Source organism: Psammomys obesus, unplaced genomic scaffold (assembly GCF_907164565.1).
Source record: "Psammomys obesus unplaced genomic scaffold, mPsaObe1.curated_primary_1811, whole genome shotgun sequence".
NCBI lineage: Eukaryota > Metazoa > Chordata > Mammalia > Rodentia > Muridae > Psammomys > Psammomys obesus.
This window is the reverse complement of record NW_026588368.1, coordinates 4,819,593-4,844,676: the sequence shown is the minus strand read 5'-3', so window position 1 is coordinate 4,844,676 and position 25,084 is coordinate 4,819,593. Positions and strand designations below refer to the sequence as shown.

The window sequence follows — 25,084 nt, the reverse complement described above, 5'->3', positions numbered from 1 at the left end:
AGTAAATACTGACATATCTTCCTAATATCTACATATATCCCAACTTCTCAGAGGTTAAAATGACATAGTAGTGAAATGATTGATCATGACATCCTAGAATCAGTCAAGTATTTTAATTGTACCTACTCTCAGAGGGCTGTTTTAGACTTGAAAAATTGAGATGTAATATAAAGTCTAATTCCATTACAAAAACATTTGTGTTTAATCACTATAATAGCAGTCATAGATTCAGTTTTAGCAAACATGCCAGTGCTTTATGGTGTATGAAGCATATGTTCATAATGCTGCTCAAACAAAAAAAGGTTATTGTGGTACATATCTGGAATCTTAGCACTTGGGAGGCAGAGGCAGGAGGACCAATAGTTTTAAGTCCAGTCTGGATCACCTACAAGCTCCAGGAAAGCCTCAATTGCCTTGGGAGACTCAAAATAAAAAAATAAACAGTGAAGGAGAGAGGGAGAAATCTTTGCTTTTGAAAAGGTCCTCTTTTTATTGCCAACAATGAAACACTAGCAATTTCTCTACGACAAGAGATTTGGAAATGTTAGACACTATACTAGCATATTTGCTTCTCCTATTCTTTCTTGATTCTTATGTGGCATGTTAATTTATACTAATGTATTCAGGTTTTTGGTTTTCTTCTTCTTGGCTAATATGTAAATCTTGCTTTTGGCAGCTTTGCTTTTAAAAAAAAAAAAGTTTGTTTTGTTTTTCTTTACCTTCCCAGCTTCCAGTTTCCCAGACAGTACCAACTGTCCAAGGCGAACCTCACATCCCCGTTTCAACACAACCCTCAGTTGTTCCAGTCCACTCTGGTGCTCATTTCCTTCCTATGGGACAGCAGCTCCCTACTTCCTTACTCCCACAGTATCCTGTCTCTCAAATTCCCATATCAACTCCTCATGTGTCTACGGCTCAGACAGGTTTCTCATCCGTTCCTATAACAATGGCTGCTGGCATTAATCAGCCTCTGCTCACCTTGGCTTCATCTGCTACAGCATCTTCAATCCCAGGGGGATCAACTGTAGTTCCTAATCAGCTTCCAACCCTTCTGCAGCCTGTGAATCAGCTGCAGAGTCAGGTTCACCCACAGCTCCTACAGCCAACAGTTCAGTCCATGGGAATACCAGCTAACCTTGGACAAGCTGCTGAGGGTCCACTTCCCTCTGGAGATGTTCTGTACCAGGTATCGTGTTAGCCAGCAAATCAGAAGGTATTAGAGTATTTAATTTTAATGGCAGATCATTAAGAACCTGAGAAATGTACTAGTTGAGTATCAGAGTAACAATAACATAAGTTGATACTCTGAACTAGAAAAATGAAAGTAGCGAAGTTTTTAAAAAGGATGGGAGACTGGGCATAGTGGTGTATGCCTTTGATCCCAGTGTTTCTGGGGCAGAGGCAGGTAGCAGATCTCTGTGAGTTCAAGGCTAGCCTGGTCTACATAGTATATTCCAGGTCAGCAAGGGCTACATAGTAAGAGCTTGTCTGAAAAACTAATGAAGGTGGTATTATCAAACAATTCCTTACACAGTTTTAAAGCTTAGAAGAAAAGTTAACTCATGGTATGCTAGATAAACCTAAATTTGTGATTATGTGATATACCAGGCTGCTCTTTTATATGTAGATAGGTAAAGACAGCAGGCAGCCTGATAACAATTTAAAAAAAAAAGTTCAGGGTTTAGATCTAGAGGGTTAACATTTCATAATATGTCTGATACTTGGAAGAGATTTTTGCATTCTTCCATGTAAGATTGCTGTAGATTCTTTTGGTAAGGATTTAAGTCTCTTAAGTTCTACTTTGTCTAGGTGGGGAAATCAAGCAGTTCAAAGTATGATTGAAAAAGTACCACCTTCCAAGTTATCTGCCAATTCATTTTGAAAATCTTCAAGTTGTTAGAAAGTGGGCACGCTGTTCTTTGCTTTGTGCTTTCCCCCTTTGCCTCCTTGTCTGCTGATTTGCTAATTTGATGTCCCAACCCGCACTAACTCACATTCCTCATTTCTGTCACAGGGCTTCCCATCTCGACTGCCACCACAATACCCAGGAGATTCAAATATTGCTCCCTCTTCCAACGTGGCTTCTGTTTGCGTCCATTCTACAGTCCTAGCCCCTCCTCCAATGCCGACAGAAGCATTGGCCACCCAAGGTTACTTTCCTACAGTAGTGCAGCCTTATGTGGAATCAAATCCTTTGGTTCCTATGGGCAGTGTAGGAGGCCAGGTTCAAGTGTCCCAACCAGCAGTGAGTTTAACGCAACAACCCCCCACTACATCCTCCCAGCAAGCAGTTCTGGAGGTAAATGGAATTACTGCATGTTTATATAGAGAACATCTATAAAAATGGGATTCAAATGGCAAAGGAGAAACAGGCTCCCCTGATTTAGAATTCATTTGGAAACTGTCAAACTAACTTCTAAATGACTTTTTCTTACAGCAGAATGAAATGCCAATATGGGGGCCTTGTTGCCACTGGCTGTTCTGTTGGGAAGTGAGTTTGCCTTAGAGAAGATTAACACTATTAGCACTTCACTTCTCTAGCTAGTGCATTAGCTGTCGTTCTCCTTCCACAAACTCTTGCCATTGGCAGTTCATAAGACTATCTTATCTTGCTGTGCTCCCAGCAGTCATTTTTGTCCTACTAGAATACAGTTCTGAATTCATCTCTGCACTTTGCTCTACCAGCCCTATTGCACACTCTGGTAAGATGCTGCATGGCAAATTGTAGTTTCACAATGCCTAGCAAATAGGTTGGCTGACTTCACACCAACAGTCTATACTAGAAACTAGCTTTGGAAACTTATTTTGAAAATGTAAGCACACTGTTTTTAGATTTTGAATATTAAGAATTACTAGTAGCTTTATTGCTTCTAGGACTTATAGAGGGGTAAGAGGAAAAAGAAAAGGGAATGTCTTAGATTTGGTTAATGATTTTATATATCTACAAACTGCCAAGATTGAAGTTATCCTCTCGATTCACAGAGTACTCAGGGAGTCTCTCAGGCGACTCCTCCAGAACAAGCTCCAATAACACAGTCACAACCTACCCAGCCTGTCACATTGGTTTCTTCTGTAGACAGGTAAGTAAACTAAAACACTCCTTTGAGTAGTAGGCAGGATGATGTGAAACTTCAGAATAACAGACATTTAAATCTCACTTTACATTGACCTTTTTCCCCCTCAAAGTGCACATTCAGATGTTGCTTCAGGGATGAGTGATGGCAATGAGAATGCTCCGTCATCCAGTGGGAGGCATGAAGGGAGAACGACAAAACGTCATTATCGAAAATCTGTAAGAAGTCGCTCTCGTCATGAAAAGACTTCTCGCCCGAAACTGAGGATTTTAAATGTAAATATTGATTTGTAACCTTTGTATTGTTGGAAGAATTTGGCCCTTTTAACTTTAGAGATCATCAAGTCACCATTTACATCATAATGATACCTTATCTTAGCTTTGTATACAATTTTTTAGCAACTTTATTGAATTCACACTATCTTTTTAAATTTAATGTCACATTTTCTGTTGTCATTGGCCCCAACTAGATACTTTTGCTAATGGAAGATGAAAGATATGAAGGGCTGAGATCTTCTTCTCACAGATTTAATTACTGCCAGTTTAAGATTTAAGGAATATCTGGGCGGTGCTAGTGCACACCTTTATCTCAGCACTTGGAAAGCAGAGGCAGGTGGATCTCTGAGTTCAAGGACAGCCTGGCCTACAGACCTAGTTCCAGTACATCCAGGGCTGTTTAGAAAAAACATGTATGTACGTACACACGTACATGAAAAATATTCAAGAAATAGTGTTAGCTATTGCTTCCTCAGACAAGTTGTCTTCTCAAGTTCAGTAATAAATCTGAATATGAATCACCTTTCTCTTTTTAGGTTTCAAATAAAGGAGATCGAGTAGTAGAATGTCAATTAGAGACTCATAATCGGAAAATGGTTACATTTAAATTTGACCTAGATGGTGACAACCCTGAAGAGATAGCAACAATTATGGTATGTCTCCATTTAGAATCCCACATTTTTTCATAGTATATGGTCTTAAGTTCAAGTCCTAGGCAACTATGCAATATTTTATCATCCAGTTTCATTTTGACAATCATAAATTATACTTTGTTTTAAAACTAGCATACCCAACCCATATGCATTAGAGATGTTTTTGACGATATATATGTACCAGGTCTCATAAAGAGAAGTAATATCTTAAATACCAAGCACACAGTATAGCTGGTGTACAGCTAGAAGTAATAAAAATGGTAATTGGGTGACTTAAAGCTTAAGAAGTGTACTGTTAGCCAAGTGTCGTGGCACATGCCTTTAATCTTAGCACTCAGGTAAGCAGAGGCAGGCAGATCACTATAAGTTGAAGGCCAGCCTGTTCTACATAGCAAGTCTAGAACAGCCAAGGTTACACAGAGAAACTCTTGTCTTGAAAAACCACCATGAAAGAAAGAAAGAAAGAAAGAAAGAAAGAAAGAAAGAAAGAAAGAAAGAAAGAAAGAAAGAAAGAAAGAAAGAAAGAAAAGGAGAAATGCACTAATAAGATTGATACCATGTTTTTTATAGGTGAACAATGACTTTATTCTAGCAATAGAAAGAGAGTCTTTTGTGGCTCAAGTGCGGGAAATTATTGAAAAAGCTGATGAAATGCTAAGCGAAGATGTCAATGTGGAGCCTGAGGGTGACCAGGGATTGGAGAGTCTGCAAGAAAAGGACGACTATGGCTTTTCAGGTTCTCAGGTGGGTTCACCATATCTGTAGTGAGATTCTGTTTATTTAAAAATAGTTTTGATCTGCTAAATCTGCCAAGCAGAATATCCACTGATAGCACATTACCTTTGTGACTGAGAATGAACATTTATGTTCTTATCATAAATGACGATTTGCTTTGCATAATCATGGAGGTTGCATTTGAGAAGAATTTTACTTTTGCTTGTTTTAGAAATTAGAAGGAGAGTTCAAGCAACCAATTGCTGTATCTTCCATGCCACAACAAATAGGTGAGTCTTTTCTGTATTTGTTTTTATTTGACAAGGAGTTGTATTGCCAATAATGAAATTGTGAGGCTTTATTCATGTATAACAATATATATGAACTTCAATGATTTATTTTATTCAGGTGTTCCTACCAGTTCTTTAACACAAGTTGTTCATTCTGCTGGAAGACGGTTTATAGTGAGTCCTGTACCAGAAAGTAGGTTACGGGAATCAAAAGTTTTCACCAGTGAAATATCAGATGCAGGTAAGGATTGATTCAGCCATGTTTAAGTAATCTTACAGCATCTCTGATATGGTGTAAGCTTGATCAAGCAGTAGTTCATGATCAAATCAAAAGTAGGAAATTAAAGTAATAATAAAATAACATGGAAGAAGGAATAGGTTATAATGAAGAGGATTGAAATTTAGAGTTGGATATGTGTACATGCATGTGATCCCATTGCTCAAGTGACAGGGAAAGGAAATCAGTAGTTTGAGGTCAGCCTGGGTGCTTATGGGAGACCCTTTCTCAAGAGAAAGAAAGACTGACTGGCTGATTTCTGTATGTGGAGATCAATTATGTTTTCAGGTTTCTCTTATGTTTATGTTTCTCTTATGTTTTCAAGAATATGTACTCATAAGCTGCCTTACTAGGTCAAACTACTACTTAACTTCACTGTTTTAGAACATGTCATTTCCTTGGGAGAAGTTAGAAGTCCTACTGACATATGGCATTGTTGATAAGCCGTTAATGGTTCCTCAAAGACACTCTTTTTTAATCTATGCTTTTAAAATGGATTAATTTCTTTCTTTCTTTTTTTTTTCCCCCCCTTTCTAGTTGCTGCCTCTACATCTCAGGGCCCTGGAATGAACTTATCTCATTCAGCCTCATCCCTTAGTCTCCAGCAGGCTTTTTCTGAACTCAAACATGGCCAGATGACTGAAGGACCCAATACAGCACCTCCAAATTTCAGTCATACAGGACCAACATTTTCGCCCTTTTTGGCAGGCATTGCTGCTGTCCAAACTGTAGCAGCATCCACACCCTCAGTATCAGTCCCTATAACAAGCAGCCCTCTCAATGACATTTCCACAGCAGTGATGCAGTCTGAGTCTGCAGTGCCCACGGAAAAAGGCCTAGCGGGAGTCACCACCAGTACAGGTGTGCTAACTTCAAGTGGCCTCACCACATTGTCTGTGTCTGAGTCACCTACACTCCCCAGTGCAGTTTCAAGTGCTACAGTACCTGCAGTTGTTGCGGCGTCTACAACATCCCAGCCAGTTCAGGTTTCCACATCTGGGAGCATTGCTTCTACTACAGGCAGTTTTCCTTCTGGAACATTTTCCACAAGTACAGCTACTGCGGTGGGTAGTGTGGCTGCCCCAAATGCTAAGCCTCCAGCTGTATTATTGCAACAGGTAGCAGGTAGTGCTGCTGGGATAGCCATAGTGACATCAGTCTCTACCACCACTCCATTCCCAGGCATGGCTTCACAGCCATCCCTTCCGCTTAGCAGCAGCACTTCTGCTCCTGCCCTAGCTGAAACAGTGGTGGTTAGTGCACACTCACTAGACAAGACATCTCACAGTAGCACAACAGGATTACCTTTGTCCTTTTGTGCACCATCCTCTTCCTCCTCCTCTGGAACAGCAGTGTCTAGTTCTGTTTCTCAGCCCGGCATGGTGCATCCTTTGGTCATCTCATCAGCTGTAGCTTCTACACCTGTCCTCCCCCAACCGGCAGGACCTACTTCTACACCTTTATTACCCCAAGTACCTAATATTCCACCCTTGGTCCAACCTATTACTAATGTACCTGCTGTACAACAAACACTCATTCATAGCCAGCCTCAACCAGCTTTGCTTCCCAACCAGCCTCACACTCACTGTCCAGAAGTGGACGCTGATAACCAAGCCAAAGCACCTGGGATTGATGACATAAAGACTCTGGAGGAAAAGCTGAGGTCTCTCTTTAGTGAACACAGCTCATCTGGAACGCAGCATGCTTCTGTCTCCCTCGAGACACCTCTAGTAGTAGAGACCGCCGTCACACCAGGCCTCCCTACCACTGCCGTAGCACCAAGCAAAGTCATGACTTCCACTACGAGCACTTGCTTACCACCAACCAATTTGCCATTAGGAGCAACGGGCTTGCCAGTTATGCCAGTGGGCACACCTGGGCAGGCTTCTACCCCAGGCACACATGTTTCAGCCTCAGTCAGCACTTCAACAGGATCAAAACCTGGAACGACCCCCCCAAAGCCATCTTTAACTAAGGCTATGGTAAGATATGATTACTCCTCCTACTCTTGATAATAGCATGTTTTCAACTGAGTTTTGCAAGTTAGAATCTACTCAGAAATTGCCTGGCATATAAACTGCTCACTCAGTCTTAAAGTGACAACAATTTTAGGATCTGAGTAGTTAACACAGGAGTTTTCTCTTCGTTTGAAATGTGGATGGATTTTTAGGTTATGTTGAACAATCTTAGAATGTATAATCAGGTAAAATACAGGTATTTCCCTGGGTATTATGCCTCATGTCTATTACCCCAGCATTTAAGACAGAGGTGGGAGAATTACAAGTTCCAGTAGAACCTGGGCACTATAATGAGTTCCAGGCCAGTCTTGACTGTAGAGTGAGACGTTGTCTCCAAAAAAATGAAAAGAGAGGTTGGAGAGATGGCTTAGCATTTAAGAACACACACTGCTCTTTCCAAAGAGCTCAAGTTTGGTTCCCAGAACCCATGTGTAGAACAACTACCTGTAACTCTAGAACCAGGGTTCTGGCCTCCACAGGCACCTGAATTTGAAGTGCACATACTCCTACAAAGACAGACACAGATATACATAGTTTGTTTAACAATATAATCTTTTTTTTTTTTCCCCTCCGAGACCAGGTTTCTCTGTATATCCTTGGCTGTCTTGGACTCACTTTATAGACAGTGATCTTCCTGCCTCTGCTTCCCCGAGTGCTGGAATTAAAGGTGTTGAACCGCCATGCACAGCTTAAATCTTTTTATTGAAAAGAAGAAAAGGTTATTTCTATTGAATTGGCAGATGTTAAAGAATTCTTTTTTCCAAAAGGGAACAAAATTTATCTACCAAAAAGATAATAGTTTACCATCTTTCGGGTGTCAATGAATATTCCTTATTGTAGATTACAAATACACATTTGGCATTAATTAAAAGTTGGAAGTTGATAAAAAGTGATATAATGGAAGAGGAAATAATTCATTCTAAAAATCCAATAACTGATGTATTTAATTTTGCTGTTGTAATTTTTCTTTCATTCTGTTGTCTTCAACAAAACTCTTTCTTTGTGCTCCAAAAGTCACAGGCTTTACGATAGCTATGTGTTCAGTATATTTCAGCCCTCTTTCTGCATTTCTTACTGATGGTGAAATTCTTTTGACAATAGAGTAATAGAGATAATCTTTACATAAAATAAAATTATATCCCTATAAATTCCCTCTAAATTGAAAATATTTTACCCCTATTCTAACATTGTAGTTTAGAAATAATAAACAATAGGATATTAGTTCTTTATTCTTATGATAATGCAGATGACTAATTGCTGCTGCCCAATCTTGTCCCTTGATTATTTATAAATCTGCTTGTTTTCTTGGAAAAATCTTGTTTTTCTTAAATGAAGGTTTAAGAAAAACAAGATTTTTTTTAAGGTTTTTATGTGTATGAGTGTTTTGCCTTTGTGTATCTCTGTATGGCACTTGGTACCTGATGCCCACCAAGGTCAGAAGAGGCTATCAGATCCCCTAGAACTGGAGTTGTGAGCCAGGTGGACTCCAGGAACAAAACTTAGGTCCTCTGCAAGAGCAACCACTGACTGCTCTTAACTGCTGAGCCATCTCTCCAAGCCCTTGACCCCTTATCTACATAAAGAATTTCTTCTTAATTTTCCCTTTTACTATTTGATTCATAGCTGTTTTATTATAACTCTCATAAAAGTATCTTTGGTTATGCCGTCCTGTTGCAGAGTATCACTTAAATGGTAAAGATATGCAATAACAAGGCACATTTTTAGTTTTATTCTTCAGCTTCAAATTAGTTAATTTTCTTTTTGCATATAATTTTTACCAATGTTGTTTCATGGACTTGAATATTTTGTTTTCATTGTTATAGGTGCCACCAGTGGGTACTGAACTTCCAGCTGGCACTCTATCCTGTGAGCAGGTGTCACCTTTTCCTGGACCATCTCAAATTCAGGTGCCCCTAACTTGGCAAATTATTCTCTGTGCCCCTGCTTTTCTTCACAGAATTTGTGCAGATTCTCCGTTGCATCAACTTGGCTTCCAACTCATTTGGTTGTGATTTATTAATATTCTTTTAAACTATATCTGGCAGGCTAAGTATGGTGGCACATGCCTTTAATCCCAGGATTATAGTGACTCTGTTATTTTTAGGCCATTCAGGGCTACCTACTGAGACCCTGCCTCAAACAAACAAATAAATAAATAATAAACTGTATCTGGCTATACTAATCAGATGAAGAACTCTGAGTTCAAGTGGGAGACCCCCTCAGTATATAAAGTGGAGAGCAATCAAAGAAGACACTTGCTGTCAACCTCTAGCTTCTGTACACACGTGTATATAAGTGCTGTCTACCCCATCCCCCCAGCAACACAGGCACACACATAAAATGTAACTTTGAAAGAATGGGGGGAGTAAAGTTTCTAAGCTGTTATAGAAATTAAAAGTTGTATGTATTTAATTAGTTCCAGAATCAGAAAAGAGAGTCAGCATTCTTAAAATCTTTGAAGACCCCTCCCTACAATCCCCCAGAGTTGTCCATCCCCTTTTCTTAAAACTCTGTCTGCACTCTGTTTAAAGAAAGGAGCCACGGGGCTAAAGAGATGGCTCAGCAGTTAAGAACACTGACTGCTCTTCCAGGGGACCCGGCTTCAACTCCAGAACCCATATGGCAGTCTATAACTCCAAGATCTGACACCTTAGCACATGCATACATGTAGGCAAAACACCATTGCACAACAAATAAAAAAATTTAACGGGGAAGGAAGGAACCACAAGCCAGGCCTTAGTAGAAAAAGATCTAAAATCCTACCACTTGAGTGGGTGAAGCAAAAATGTTGTAGGTTATTTAGGATAGCTAGCCTATAAGAGCAAGCCCCTTTCCAGAGGGAGAAAGCTGGGAACCTCGTGGGTGACTGATACCGCTTTCTCTCGGGGCTTACAAGATTTTCCTTATGTGGTTATCATTTCTTTGATTAGTGAAATAGTTGAAGTGCAATGTGGCCATACTCACCTGTGATATTTAATTTATTATTTACTTTTCCCACTACTGTGTTACCAATGCATTTCATTGCATTCTCATCAAGAAAGTACTTGTTCTAATTGCACTGTAAACATGAAAAAGCAAGTAAATTTGAAATGATATTTGTAATTAATTTTAAGTTATGTGTAGAAATGCATGACAAATTGCTTACATGAAAAGCATAGTATGAATTTATCCCTACTTTTTTGATCCTAATTTTCAATTGAACATGCCATGAAAGTCTTAACTCCAATAGAGAATACGCTGTTATCAGCCCAGGCATAAAGTTTTAGGAGAAAAGGATATGAAATGCAAAAGCCTATAAATTGGGAAAGGTTTTGTTTGTTTGTTTGTTTTGGTGTTTTGTTTTTTTTTTTGCCTAGTTCTCATTAGAAACATGTATTCAGAAGCCTGGAACCATGTTGTGGGAGTATCACTTAAACCTAGGAGTTTGAGACCAACTTGGGAAACATAGCAAGACATTTAAGACAGCCTACAGATTTCTGAGGGGTGGTAAAGTGTAATGAGAAATATGTGGAGTGGATAAAAGCCTGCATATAGGAAAGAAAGACAAGGTTAGAAGCAAAATAGAGCTTATTGTAAAAGTAGAAGGCACTTCAGATGTGCACTAGTGAAACATAGTACCTCCTTGATGCTGTTTATGAGAAAAGGATATACTCGTACTTGAATTTCCGTAAGGATTGATGGACTCACAGCCTGATATGTCATCGTGTTACACTATACTGGATTTCATATTCAGTAGTAAAACAAATTCTATGTTGTAATATAAAACATAAAATAATATGTTCTATGTAAATTAGCTATATATATTGACTCTGAAGGTACTAAACAGTACTGTAACTGTTTTTGCTTAGTCCCAGCAACCACTAGAAGATCTCGATGCTCAGTTGAGAAGAACGCTTAGTCCAGAGAGTATTACAGTGACATCTGCAGTTAGTGTAAGTGTCTAAAGCCTTGCTAAGAAATGTCTTCAAATTGTTTTCTAGAGCACAAACTATAATATAGATCATTATTACCTTAATTCTTATTCAGAGTCCATGTCAACAAAAATGGCACGGGAATAATACTGACCCCTAATGTAACTATGGAAAAGATATCAGAGATGCTTGTTGTGCTTTATTTCTTTACCTCTGGGCGAATTATATTGCAGATCTATCTTACAAAATTTGTATTTATGCTTTGGAAGAGATTAAACCTCTGTGACAATATTTAGATTAAAACTATTTTCCAGCAAGGCATGGTGGCACAAGGTACCCTCAGGAGGCAAAGGCAGGTAGATCCCTGAGCTCGAGGCCAGCCTGGTCTATAGAGCAAGCCAGGACAGCCAGGGCTACACACACACACACACACAAAAGAAAACAAAACAAAACAAAAAACCCCGGCTATTTCAAAAGAGGGGGAGCCCCAATAAATATCTAAGCTACACTATTTAAAATATCTTGTGATAGGCATTAGAGAAATGGCTCAGCATTTAAGTACACTCGTTGCCCTTGAAAAAGACCAGAGTTCAGTTTGCAACACCCCAACTCTAGCAGTTCTAACTCAACCTTCAAGGAATCCAATGCCTTTTTCTGGCCTCAGATTGCACCTGTATACATACACAAAAATTTTGTGAGTTAGCTGGGCATGGTGACACAAACCTGTAGTCCTAGCACCTGGGGAGGTGGATGCAGGCATATCTCTGTAAGTTCAAGGCCAGCCTGATCTACAAAGTGAGTCCAGGATAGCCAAGGCTATGCAGAAACCCTGTCTCAGGGACAAAAAACTGAGAAAAATTAAAACAGTACAGAATTAAGGTTCAATGTTTCTTCCTAAAAGTTACCTTTCTGGGCTAGAGAGATGGCTCAGAGGTCAGGAGCACTGACTATTCTTCCAGAGGTCCTGAGTTCAAATCTCAGCAACCACATGGTGGCTCACAACCATCTATATTGTCATCTGATGCCCTCTTCTGGCAAGCAGGTGCAGATAGAGCACTCACATTAAATAAATAAATATTTTTTTTAAGCTACCTTTCTATATCAGACCTTTAGGTTGTAAAAGAGAAAAGGAAACCAACAAAAACACGCTGCAAACATATTTCTTTATATACACTATCTTTCAGTTATTTTACATAGACCAGAGGAAAGGTGACAATGCAAAAGTTTTAAAAATGATTGAAACTAAAGATTCTTTGGTATCTGTGTATATGTGTTTTGCAGCCTCTGTCCACGATGGCTTCAACAGGAGTTACAGAAGCAGGAAATCAGCTTCAAAAGGAAGGTGAGATGCCTCCTTCTTCCTTTTGTTTCATTGAACCCAGTTTTACCTCTGACTGATGATACAGTTTACTATTTAAAAGACACATTTTTTACAATGTTGGTGCACTTTAGACTGCTATATAGAAGAAAATCATGACTGAGGAGCATTACTAACTAATTTCAAAAACAGGAACTTTTAGTTGATTCACAATTCTTGGATGATTATTGGGGTGAAGAGGTACATGTAATAAGCATTGTATGGTTTCAAAGCGTGTGATCCTTTGTTATTATAAAATACAATTTACAAGCCTAACTGTGGTGTGCCACTGTAATCCCAGCATTTAATGTGCAGAGGCAGGATAATTTTGAGTGGAAGGCCAGACTGAGCGACATAGTTAAAGCAAGCCTGGCTACATAACTAGACACTATCTCAATGGGGGAAAGAGGGAGGAATAGTCAACTTACAGATAATCATTAACATTTGTAACACTGACTATATAGAAATATAGTTCAGTTTGAAAACATAGATAAAATGTAAGATACCTAATTTTATCAGTTTAGACATTATAATTTTTATTTTCAAGGCAATCACATTCTGAATTGACTCATTAAAGTAGTAGAAATCTGTATAATAGTCTAGAAAGTCTAGAAATGAACAAAGTATAAATTTCTGATGTATATTAGATACCTTGACTATACAATAATAATAGTACCCCAGTACTAAGAATGAAATCTTTCTATCACTTGGGACTGGGGCTGTGTGTGTATGTACCAAATAGAAGGGAGTGTAAACACTAGGTGTCATTCTAGAATCACAAAGCTAACGCAGGGAGATTGCCATGAGTTAGTTACAGGCCAGTGTGGGATATAGCAGCAGACCTTGTCTCGGAGAAACAAAATAGGGGATAGAAGCATGTAAAATGTGAAAAGATGACTTTTTTTAATCAGAAGATTTGTTGTTTGTGTGTTTGAGACAGGATATTCTCTATAGCCCTGACTGTCCTCGAACTCACTATGTACACAAGGCTGGCCTCAACTCACAAAGATCACCTGCCTCTGCCTTCCACGTGCTGGAATTAAAGTTGCATACTACTACACCTGGCAAGATAGAAAATAAATGGTTTGGACAACTCTGTAGTCATTTGTATAAAGTCAAGCTGAATACTAGTTTAGGTCAAGGTAAAATTCTAAATGAATCACAGATGAAACATCAAAACATATCACTATAAAAAATCAAAAGTGGAGCTGGGTGCAGTGGCGCACACCTGTAGACCCAGGCAGATCTTTGTGAGTTTGAGGTCAGCCTGGTCTATAAAGCGAGTCCAGGCCGACCAAGGCTACACAGGGAAACCCTGTCTCAAAAAACAAATCAAAAATAAAATCATAAAAGTGTATATGCATGAAAATACTATAAGCCCATTTTTTATATAATTAAAACATTCAAAAAAAAAAAAAAAAAGAAGAAGAAATAGTAAAACCTCCTGACCTACTTTTATGCCTTTCCCTCCATGTATCTAGAGCAAAATCCAAGACCATTTGGTTTTTTTTTGTTTGAGTATTTTGGTGGTTTGTTTGTAGGGGTAGGGAGACTGTACTGTATAGGTAAGGATTACCTTGAACTCCTGATCCTCATGCTTTTAGCTTCTGAGTGTTAGAATTACTGAAGTGTGCTACCCTGCTTGACTGAAACCACTAAACTTACTAAAAAGACTTTCATGTTACACAGTCTCTGTTAAATTTTCTATTGTTCACTTATATATTCTGTCATATCATCTACAAATAAAAATATTTTGCTTTCTTCCTCTCAAAAAAAAATCTATTGTACTCCAAATTTACAGCAACTAATAATATGTACATGGATGAGCTTAGCTGTGTTTGAATAAAATAAAAAATGAGCAATAAAAAAAATTATTCCATTAATCATAGTTTTCTAATTACCAATACAGAGGAATGGGTTACTAAGTTTAGTATACAACCCAGAGTAGGCAGTAGTCGTCTCTTAGAATGACACTGATTAAAAATAATAATAATAATTAAAAAATTTTAAAAAACAGGGAAAATCTTTGTGTGTGTGTGTGTGGTTGGTTGGTTGGTAGGTAGGTTGGATTTTTGAGACAAGGTCTCACTGTGTAGCTGTCCTGAATTTCACCCTGTGAATCAGGCTAGTCTCAAACACACAAGAGGTCTACCTTCTTCCTCTTCCCTAGTACTGAGATTGAAGGTGTTCTCCACTGTGACCAGCTGGGAAATACATATTTATATGTGTAAAATGTGTAACTTTTTGCTTGGGGAAATTGATGTAAGTACAGAAATAAATAAAAATATCAGGAAAGTATAATTATTTTTAAATTAAAATTTTATTTTTTATATAGTAATTACAGTCTATTCAATTTGTATCCCAGCTGTAGCCCCCTTCCTCATTCATCTCCTCCCATGTCCCTCCCCAAGTCCACTATAGGGGAGGTCCTCATCACCTTCCATCTGGTCCTAGCTTATCAGGTCTCATCAGGACTGGCTGCATTGTCCTCCTCTGTGGCCTGGCAAGGCTGCTTCCACCTCATGGGGAAATGATCAGAGAGCCAGCCACTGAGTTCATGTCAGAGACAGTCCCTGTTCCCATTACTAGGGAACCCACTTGGAGACTGAGCTGCCATGGGCTACATTTGATCAGGGGTTCAAGGTAATATCCATGAATGGTCCTTGGTTGGAGTATCAGTCTCAGAAATGACCCCTGTGCCCAGATTTTTTGGTTCTATTACTCTCCTTGTGGAAGTATATTTATTAATAGAAAGAGTTTCTAAAATTCAACATGGACTAAAAAATAAAAGATGCAAAAATGTAAACTTAAGTATGAAATACTTGGGTGGGTGCTTTCAGACAGGATTTCTTTGTTTTCCCTGGCTGTTCTTGAACTCATTCTATAGATCAGGCTGGTTTGAATTCAGATTTACCTACCTCTGCCTCCTTAGTACTGGGATTTAAAGGCATGTGCTATGGAAATACTTAACAAAAATAGAAAACAAAAATATAAACAATAGCATTTCTCAGCCTCCCTGGAAAAACCTCTGGCAGTCAGTTTAGTAATGTCTGTCAAAGTTGTAGTGCATAGATCTATAAGAGACTATTTCTCAGAGAACTTTGAGAATGTAAAAAAAAAAAAAAAGGCCAGTATGATGGGCTAGACAGGCAGAGGCTCCTGCTGCCAAGCCTGTCAACCTGAGTTTGATCTTTAAGACTTACAAGGTGGGAGAAGAGAACCTACTACTGCAAATTGACCTCCTGACATTTCATGATACACAAGTGTGCATACGCACAAAAAAATAAAGCTAATTTTCTTTGTGTGTATGTATTTAAAGATTAAAAACTGTTCTTGCCTGGTGAGGTAGCTCAGTGCTTAAAGGTGCCACATGACTGAACCTGACAACCTGCTTTCTGTCTCAAAGGATCTGCAGTGTATAGAGAACTGAGCCCTGAAAGTTGTCCTTCGACATGTACTGTTTACATGCGAACTCATATTCAAATATAGAGCGTAGTAATAATTAAAGTTTTAAAAACAAATCTTGAGCTGCTTTGCACACCTGTAATTCCAACACTTGGAAGACTGACACAGATCAATTCTGCTGTCATCCTGAGCTAGCAAACTGTCTCTAAGGGTGTGAAAAGAATCTTTAATGTCATATTTCCGGTGAAATTGCAAAGAAACTAAAAAGAGATGCTAATGCTTTTTATCTCCTTGTTACTTGTTTCTGTTTCTCCAGGTACTGAAGGTCATGTTCCAGCAACTAACGCAGGAGCTGGTGTTGTTAAAATGGGGCGATTTCAGGTAAGATGGTCATTTTCTTTGCCTTAATATCCTTTTTAGAGTGGCAAGGGCTGTGAACCTAGATACTTGGTTGGGAACCTGAGGCAGGAGGGCCATTCGTTCAAGGCCTTCCTTGGACTACAGAGTGAGTTCAAGTCCAGACTGCTAACTTAGTGACATCTTTTCTCAAAAAAAAAAAAAAAAAGTAAAAAGAAGGCTAAGATGTACTCAGTGGTAGAATAGTTAAGTAACATGTTCAAGACCCTCCATTCAATCCCAAGTCCAACCAAAAAGGGAAATATATATTATCTACCTATTTGGGACATTATTGTCAGTCTAATAAAGTATTTTTATACCATTTTATATCTCTATCCTTTACCTCTAATAAACCATTAGTGCTAATTAAAGAAAATGCAAACACATATTTTCTTCCTCTACAACTGGCTATTGCTTCTCTTTTTTAGGTCTTTTTTAGGTCTTTTTTTCCCAATAGCTATTTGGTTTACCTAGATATTCTTCTATTCCTGGTTATTGTAATTTTACAACACACTAAGGAAAGTAATAGTAAACATTTATGTCTAAAAACAGTTTCTATATTTAGGATATTTTTTTTTAGGATTCAACCCTCAAGTGAAGTCCCATCAAGTGATAATACATTTTATTTCTCCCTTTGGTTGAACCAGTGAATTTTTGGCTCTTAGTATATATAAAACTGTTTTTACAATCAGTTTTAAATTATTTGGGGGTGGGGCTCAGGAGAAATGGCTCAGAGGTTAAGAGCACTGGCTGCTCTTTCAGAGGTCCCAAGTTCAATACCCAGCAACCACATGGTGGTTCACAACCATCTATAATGAGATCTGGTGCCCTCTTCTGGCCTGCAGGCACACTTGTGGGCGGAACAGTGTACATAATTAAAAAAAAAAAGAGAAAGATTCCAGATCCTGTAACCTGTTATTTATAATTTGGCTGAGATATGAATTTGAGTCGTGTCACTTGAGAGGTAAAAATGAATCATTTAGTCAGCAGCCACTGAGAATGTGTATCATTGTACTGATGTGATGGTCTCTGTAATAGCTGTTCAATTTACTTCATAGTGATTGAAGAGACTATTAAAATTCCACAGGCTCACTGGAAAATCCTCTTCTTCATCCTCATTCTTGCCCCTCCTGCCTTCATCCAACCCTTTTAAGTTAAGCTCTCCAACTCAGGCTATGTAGATGAGGGTAACTTTGAATTTCTGATACTCCTGGGATTACAGGCATACATCACCAACTCTAGTTTTTACTTAGTGCTGGAGATCTCGCTCAAGGGCCTCATTTGTGCTAGGCAAGCATTTTGCCAACTGAACTACATCACCAGTAGACTGATCTTTTTTAACTTCCCACACCCCTTCTTGTTTGTTTGGCCTTGGGTGGTGATGTTGAGTGTTTTGTTTTTGAGAAAAGGTTTCACTATGTATGTAACCTTGGCTGGCTTGGAACTTGCTGCATAGACCACATTGGCCTTGAACTTAGAAAGATCTGTTTGCTTCTACCTCTGGAGTGCTAGGATTAAAGACGTTCACTACCACCTTAGCCAGGGACATAATTTTTAATGATACTTCGTTCTGTTTTTCCATCAGGTTTCAGTTACGATGGATGACGCCCAGAAAGAGCATAAAAATAGGTCAGACGATACAAAGTCGGTTCATTTTGAATCTAGCACATCAGATTCATCAGTTCTTTCAAGTAGTAGTCCAGAGAATACCCTGGTAAAGCAAGAGCCTAATGGAATCACTATCCCTGGCATCTCCTTAGATGTGCCAGACAGTACCCACAAAACACCTACCCCTGAAGGGAAGTCAGAAACAGGGCAGCCTACCAAGGTTGGACGTTTTCAGGTGACAACTACAGCAAACAAAGTGGGTCGTTTCTCTGTTTCAAGAACTGAGGACAAGGTCACAGAGCTCAAAAAAGAAGGACCAGTGACCTCTCCTCCTTTCAGAGATTCGGAACAAACTGTTATTCCTGCTGTGATACCAAAGAAGGAGAAGCCTGAGGTAGAAGAACCTTCTCATCTGAATGGGCCATCTTCAGACCTGGAGGCTGCCTTTCTAAGCAGGGGTACAGAGGATGGCTCGGGTAGTCCACACTCTCCCCCTCAACTGTGTTCAAAGAGCCTTCCCATCCAGAATCTAAGTCAGAGCCTTAGTAATTCATTCAACTCCTCTTATATGAGTAGTGATAATGAGTCGGACATTGAGGATGAAGACTTAAGGTTAGAACTGCGACGACTGCGAGAAAAGTAAGTAAATTTTTCCTGTAAAATAGTAGCATATACTCTGTCTCTCCTAGTATTAATAGCTTTTCCATATACTTTGAGCACAAAATGATACACAAAAAGCTAAAATTACCTGTTACATCATTCTTTGCATTGTCCTGTACACTTTCAGCACTTGTGGCATTTCTATTTTGGGATCTCTCAACACCTTTTTTTTATTACATTATTTTTGTTAATGGCACCTTTAAAGAAAGTTTATTTATGTATATAAGTGTTTTGCCTAAATATGTGTTTGTGTACAGTGTGCATATCTGGTGCCCCTGGAGGACAGAGGGCAGTATCGTTCTCTGGAACTGGAGTTGCAGGTGGTTGTTAGCTGTGGTGTAGGTGCTGGCAACAAACCCAGGCCATCTGCAAGAGGAGAAAGTGCTCATAACTGCTGAACCATCTCTCCATCTTTGTTCATAACTTAACCACTTTTGGTTGGTTGTTAGTCCATAACATGAAATCTCATAGTAGCACTACAATATATGATTGTGTTTACAGTTTACAGTTAATTATTACTTGGATCACGGTGGCACATATACCTACCTTCTGTATGCCCTCAAGTCTCTTAACATGCTATCATGTAGGGTAGGAGCTTACTAGCATATGTTTTGTGAATAGAGACCAGCAAAATGAATTGGCTAACTAGAATCTCACAGTGCATTTAGCAAAGGAATTCATAACTATGTCAGCACTTGAATGCAGATTTAAGAATATGCTTTAACTCTTACATCAGCAATGATGATTATATTTTTATCTGTTAACTTTTGTAGGCATCTTAAAGAGATTCAGGACCTGCAGAGTCGCCAGAAGCAAGAAATTGAAACTTTGTATACCAAACTGGGCAAGGTTCCCCCTGCTGTCATTATTCCCCCAGCTGCTCCTCTGTCAGGAAGAAGGAGGAGACCCACTAAAAGCAAAGGCAGCAAGTCTAGTCGCAGCAGCTCATTGGGCAATAAAAGCCCACAGCTTTCAGGTAAAAACCCTGGGTCAGTCAAGTCAATCATCTTGTGTTTCTGTCTCCCACCATGTATGTAACTTATTGAACACTTGTTAAGTTTTATCAAATTTCGAAGGAGTTTGGCTTTCTAATATTCCTTAGAGTCTTTGACTCTTCTATCCTGGTGTATTTTGAACCTCTAGACTCTATGGAAGTAGGTTTGGGTTTATTTTGTTTTTTTAAATGTAATCATTGTTACTGTCTATTTACGGATAATCTTCACTTATGATTGTTCTTCAGAATAAACATTTAGCTCTGCCTGTTAATTCATGCAATTCAACACTTGACCAGACCCTTGGGCATTTAGAAGAAAAAAATTAGTAAACTGCTTAGTAAACTTCAAATTATTTGTTCTTCCTTCCTTCTTTCCTTCATTCCTTTCCTCCTTTCTTTGTCTCTTCATTCCTTCATTCATTTATCTAATTTTTTTCATGTTCATTGGTGTTTTGCCTGCATATATGCCTGTGTGAGAGTGTCAGATCCCCTAGAACTAAACTTATAAATGGTTGTGAACTGTCATGTGATTGCTGGGAATTGAACCCAGTTCTCTGAAGAGCAGCCAGTGCTCTTAACTACTGAGCTATCTCTCCAGCCCTTTTTTATATATCTGATATGGTTCATGTTTATAAGAAAATGTAAGCAGAAAGTAACAGCTTATTGTATAGTCACCATCTTTCTAATATGGCAGAAAACAGTGAATATGGAAATAGAAATGGAATTTTTGTATCTATTGCATGTTCTCGTCAGGCTAGTGAGCCTGCATTATCTAAAGCTATCATTCTTGAGGAGTAATTCATGTAGCCCTATGTTTATAAACATCTTGTTTCTCATCTTTATATCAATAAGGATTTTGTCCATTTGTCAATTTATGGTTTGTGGGGTTTTTTTGTTGTTGTTGTTTGGGTTTTTTGTTTCTTTTGGTATTTTTGCCACTCAGGACAAATAGGAAACAGAAACAGTAAATGTATTAGAAATTATGTATGTGTTGTATTTTTCCCCTTAGTCTTTCTTTTTATTTTATTTTATTAATCATTTATTTATTGACAGTATGGTCTCATGTATCCCAGACTGGCTTCAAACTCACTGTGTAGTTAAGGATTACCTTCTTGATCATTCTTCCTCCACTTCCAAGTGCTAGGATTACAGACATGCACCACCATACCTGGTTTGTGTGGTGCTTGAGATCAAACCCAGTACTTCATGAATGCTAAGTGAATTGAGATACATCCTCGGCCCCTTCTACATGTTTCTCCATGCCTCTCTATCTTTCAGCAGGTAACCTGTCTGGTCAGAGTGGAACTTCAGTCTTACACCCCCAACAGACCCTCCATCCCCCAGGCAACACCCCAGAGACTGGGCACAACCAGCTGTTACAGCCTCTTAAGCCATCTCCCTCCAGTGACAACCTCTATTCAGCCTTCACCAGTGATGGTGCCATTTCAGTACCAAGCCTTTCTGCTCCTGGTCAAGGTAAGAATTCAAAGTGACCACCATCTTCTAGAAACATTAAAATGGAAATATTACCATATATGGGACAAAAGCAAGGTGAATAACTTACTGCCATTAGCTGAGCAGAAAGAGCCTGAATAATTAAACAATGACTAGCCATTGGATTTAGCAGGAAAGCCGAGTCATGATTAGAATCACTGACCCCCTTGCTTTCTGCCACCTGGTAAGGTAAACTAGTTTCTTGTTTGGGTTGTTTGTTGTTGTCTAGACAACACCTCATTCAGTAGCCTGGACTGGACTGATCTGTAACTTAATGTGAAATCCAGGCTAAAATTGAACTCCTGGCACTCCTCTTGCTTCAGCTTCCCAAGTGCTGGAATTCAGGTGTAAGCTGTCAAACCCAAAATAGCTTCTTTTCCAGGAGCGATCATTACACCTGAAGCCAAATGTAGCTTATTTAAGACTTAGATCTTAACCTTTCACACTAAGGCGAGACTTTGTGGACAAAATTCTAAGGAGTTGGTACAGTTTTTAAAAACAAATGTTTATTTGTTTGTTTGTTTGTTTGTTTGTTTGTTTAAGCCAATGTGCTTGTAAACTTCTAAGCATGGTAACAGCATACTAAAATGACTAGTCCTAAAATCTGTCTTTTTAATGCATATTGACTATAGATTTCTTAAGGAAAATTTTTAAATTCCAGAGAGTAGGAGGGGCTCCAGGAGAGAAATGTCCTAAGATCAAATTCTTGATCCAATTTACTTTCCAAAATAGTGTTTTGTTTTAGTATTGTTCAAAACATTACTGCAGAGAGCTTTTAGTAACTAAAATTAAGTGAGAACTGGAAGGGGGCTGGGTAGATAAGTTCTTAAGAGTACTAGCTGCTCTTTACCTGGGTTCAGTTCACAGTACCCACATGAGGCTCACAGCCATCCCAGGGGATCTGATGCTCTCTTCTGGCCTCTGAGGACAATGCATGTACATGGTGCACAGACTTACTTTCAGGCAAAACATTCATACACATTAAATAAATTGAAAGGAAAGCTGGACATTGCAGCACATGCCCTTACTTCTAGCACTTATGAGGCTAAGGCCAGGCTGGCACTATAGTAGGGAAACCTGCTTCAAAAGAAAAATAAAAGCAAGAATCCAAAAAATTGAAATGAATTGGTTATCTGGGTAGAAAGGAATGGGGGGACGGACCTACAGATAATTAAGTATGTCTAGCACAATTACATGAAAATTAGACATTCAATTTTTCCTTCACCCAGTTAATGTATTTACTTAATAAGAAACTACAGAAAGTTGCTAGCATCGTTCCAACTGAGAAAATCTTCAGTTCTGCCTTATGGAGTGAGGCCTGGCGTCTATCTCATACAACAGATGGACCTCCCTTCGGATCTCACTCTTCCACATGCCATCCAGTGTGTCACCACTCCAGCCTCAAGCTCTAACATCTTGTAGTTGTGTTGTCTCTTCTCCTCTCTGTTCTTTCCTTTTCCCTTCTCACAGGCTGTGCGAAGTTTAACTGTGCATCTGAGCAGGTGACATTCAAACCTGGTGGCAGGAGGACCCGATTTCTGAGTACGCCCTGCTTGGCTCTTTGTGTGTAACACCTTTACTCCTTCCTTGTCCTTGTTTTTCTGCTGCTTTGGATCTGATTTGTCATGCAGTCCATTTTCATTTGTCTCTTTATATTTCATCTACTAGTGCCTTGGCTAACTGTTACCCTCAGAAGTTTGGGTCCCCATGTTAACTATAATAAAAGATTCAGAGACAACAAGAGGTTTTTATAGGTTTCAAAATAACCCCCAGGTAGAATTTCTTCTTTTAGTTTTATTTATTCTAGGCTAGGCTCTGTCTGGATTAATGCTGTAATACACAATCATATTCAGTGCAAAGACTGCAAGTTTGAGGCCAGCATGAACTACAGAGCAAGTCCACTTTTCAAAATAAAAATTAAAAAATGACAGGAAGTATGTTAACCACCAATCCTGACTGAAGGTAAAGTTCACCATGTTTCCCATTCTTTTAAATATGGGTTGAAACCTTCTCAGTTAAGCCTGAATGTGTTTTGGTTGAAAAGATGCTGGAAATCTCTACTGCTATTATCCATGAGATTAAGTAGTTCAGAAAACATTTAATATAATTATCTTTTAAAGACCAAAGCCAAATACCTGCAAGTGAAATTTGTCACTGTAGTATTAGTAGAACTTCCTTACTTACTGTTTAAAAACAAGGTGCAGGAAGCTAGAAAAATACCACAGTGGAGTGCTTGCCATACAGATTGAGGGCCTGAGCTTGATCTCTAGAGCCCACATTCAAAGCTGGGCATGTTGGCTTGTACTTGTAATCCTAGTACTAGCAAAGTTGGAAAGAGGATCCCGGGTCTCACATGCAAATCACCTTACCTATGTTAACAAGTTCCAGTCCAATGAGATTCTGTTCCTCAGAGGTTGTCCTCTGACCTCAACATGTAGCCATACACATAAGAGCACACACCAAAAGAAAAAGGTCTATGTGGGCTGGAGAGATTACTCAACAGTTAAGAACACTGGACTCAGGTTCAGTTTCCAATACTGGTTGGTTCCAGAGAATCCAACATCATCTTCTGTCCTCAGGACACTACACACACATGTTGCACAGACACACATGCAGGCAAAACACCCAGACACATGAGATAAGAATAAATCTTAAGAAGGTGACAAGTTTCCATAGTACAAATTGCTCTTTTTGTCTTCTCTTTGTAAGGAATGAAGTCAGTGCCCACTTCCTAAGGCTGTTGTGCAATATAAATGTGATATTGTCCATAGAAACAACCACTTCACTGTGATTAGCAAAACCCTACCTGGTACTTAGTAGGTGTCCAGTAAGTGTATATTGAAAGAAAAAGAACTTTGGCCAGGCACTGTGGCACACGCCTGTAATCCCAGCACTTGGGTAGGCAGAGGGAAGCGAATTGCTGTGAGTTTGAGGCCAGCCTGGTCTGCAAAGTGAGTCCAGGACAGCCAAGGCTACACAGAGAAACCCTGTCTAAAAAAGGAAAAAGAAAAGAAAAAGAACCTTTTTAGAGTTTGAATAACAATCAGTTAAGGCCTCAAACTTCTGGTGTGGTTATTAGTGCTTTTTAAAATGCATGTGCTTAAAGCCATCAGTGTTTCTAAGTATGGCTCAGGGAGCCTTTGGCCTCTTCATGGTGGGAAGAAATTATACCCTGCTCTGTTCTCTCGTACCTTTGTGTATTAGATTTAACTTCTATTTCCCTCACTGACATATTTGTCATTCTTGTTCCCCTGTTTTTTCCTCCTGAGTTAGTCATGGATTGGTTCTATGTATAGCCTTCTTTTACCACATTCCCACACATGTCAGTGGTCCAGGGCTGAGCTCTTCAACAGAGTGGCTGGAGGCCATTACCCATTTTGGTAGTTTCCAAGCATGCATAATATGGGAATACTTTTATCAAGTTTTTCTGATTAGTACTGTGCATGTTATTACCACACTAGAAGGATGTAAGGACATTAATAATAGGACGGGTATATTTTGCAGTAAAATGTGACATGTTCAGGCCTGTGATACACAACCTAATACATCTCAGAAGAAAGAAAGCAAACCAGGGCTTCTTTCTATGAAATCTGATATGCACCATTTTAATAAATTTTCACACCAGACTCTTAAGTATAGGCAGATTATTATCTGTTTGAAGATGAAAGGTCTTATACCTACTGAAGGTGCATCAGGGTATATCATGTCAAACTCCTGGACTAAAATCCAGGAGGTAGTTTTTTTAAAAAATACATAGAAAACAGGTGCTTGGAAGAGTGGGGACCCCTACTCGTTTTAGATACATTATCCTATGTTCTCAAAATAGTTTGGAAGCACGGCTTGGCTTAATGCTCTATATTTAAAGGTTGCTTGTTTTCCACATACTTTTAAAGTTGTGTGCATGCCTGTACGTGTGTGTGTGTGTGTGTGTGTGTGTGTGTGTGTGTGTGTGTGTGTG

The 25,084-nt window shown here is 39.0% G+C and overlaps 1 protein-coding gene across 17 annotated transcripts in view; it reads left to right on the top strand.

The window, feature by feature from the left end:
• The window catches only part of Wnk1 (WNK lysine deficient protein kinase 1), a 129,664-nt gene that overhangs the window by 98,205 nt on the left and 6,375 nt on the right, over positions 1–25,084 (top strand). For 2 of the 17 annotated variants that reach the window (XM_055604248.1, XM_055604254.1), the window contains exons 11-27: positions 728–1,186; positions 2,015–2,299; positions 2,983–3,080; positions 3,187–3,349; positions 3,886–4,002; positions 4,573–4,746; positions 4,949–5,006; positions 5,125–5,247; positions 5,821–7,265; positions 9,125–9,208; positions 11,150–11,233; positions 12,494–12,554; positions 16,291–16,355; positions 17,956–18,617; positions 19,412–19,614; positions 20,911–21,108; positions 22,597–22,668. In XM_055604248.1, coding sequence (XP_055460223.1) covers positions 728–1,186; positions 2,015–2,299; positions 2,983–3,080; positions 3,187–3,349; positions 3,886–4,002; positions 4,573–4,746; positions 4,949–5,006; positions 5,125–5,247; positions 5,821–7,265; positions 9,125–9,208; positions 11,150–11,233; positions 12,494–12,554; positions 16,291–16,355; positions 17,956–18,617; positions 19,412–19,614; positions 20,911–21,108; positions 22,597–22,668 — 4,351 coding nt within the window. Of the gene's footprint in view, positions 1–727; positions 1,187–2,014; positions 2,300–2,982; positions 3,081–3,186; positions 3,350–3,885; positions 4,003–4,572; positions 4,747–4,948; positions 5,007–5,124; positions 5,248–5,820; positions 7,266–9,124; positions 9,209–11,149; positions 11,234–12,493; positions 12,555–16,290; positions 16,356–17,955; positions 18,618–19,411; positions 19,615–20,910; positions 21,109–22,596; positions 22,690–25,084 lie in introns of all 17 variants that reach the window. The other 15 variants (XM_055604246.1, XM_055604252.1, XM_055604256.1 and 12 more) reach the window with 10 other exon arrangements.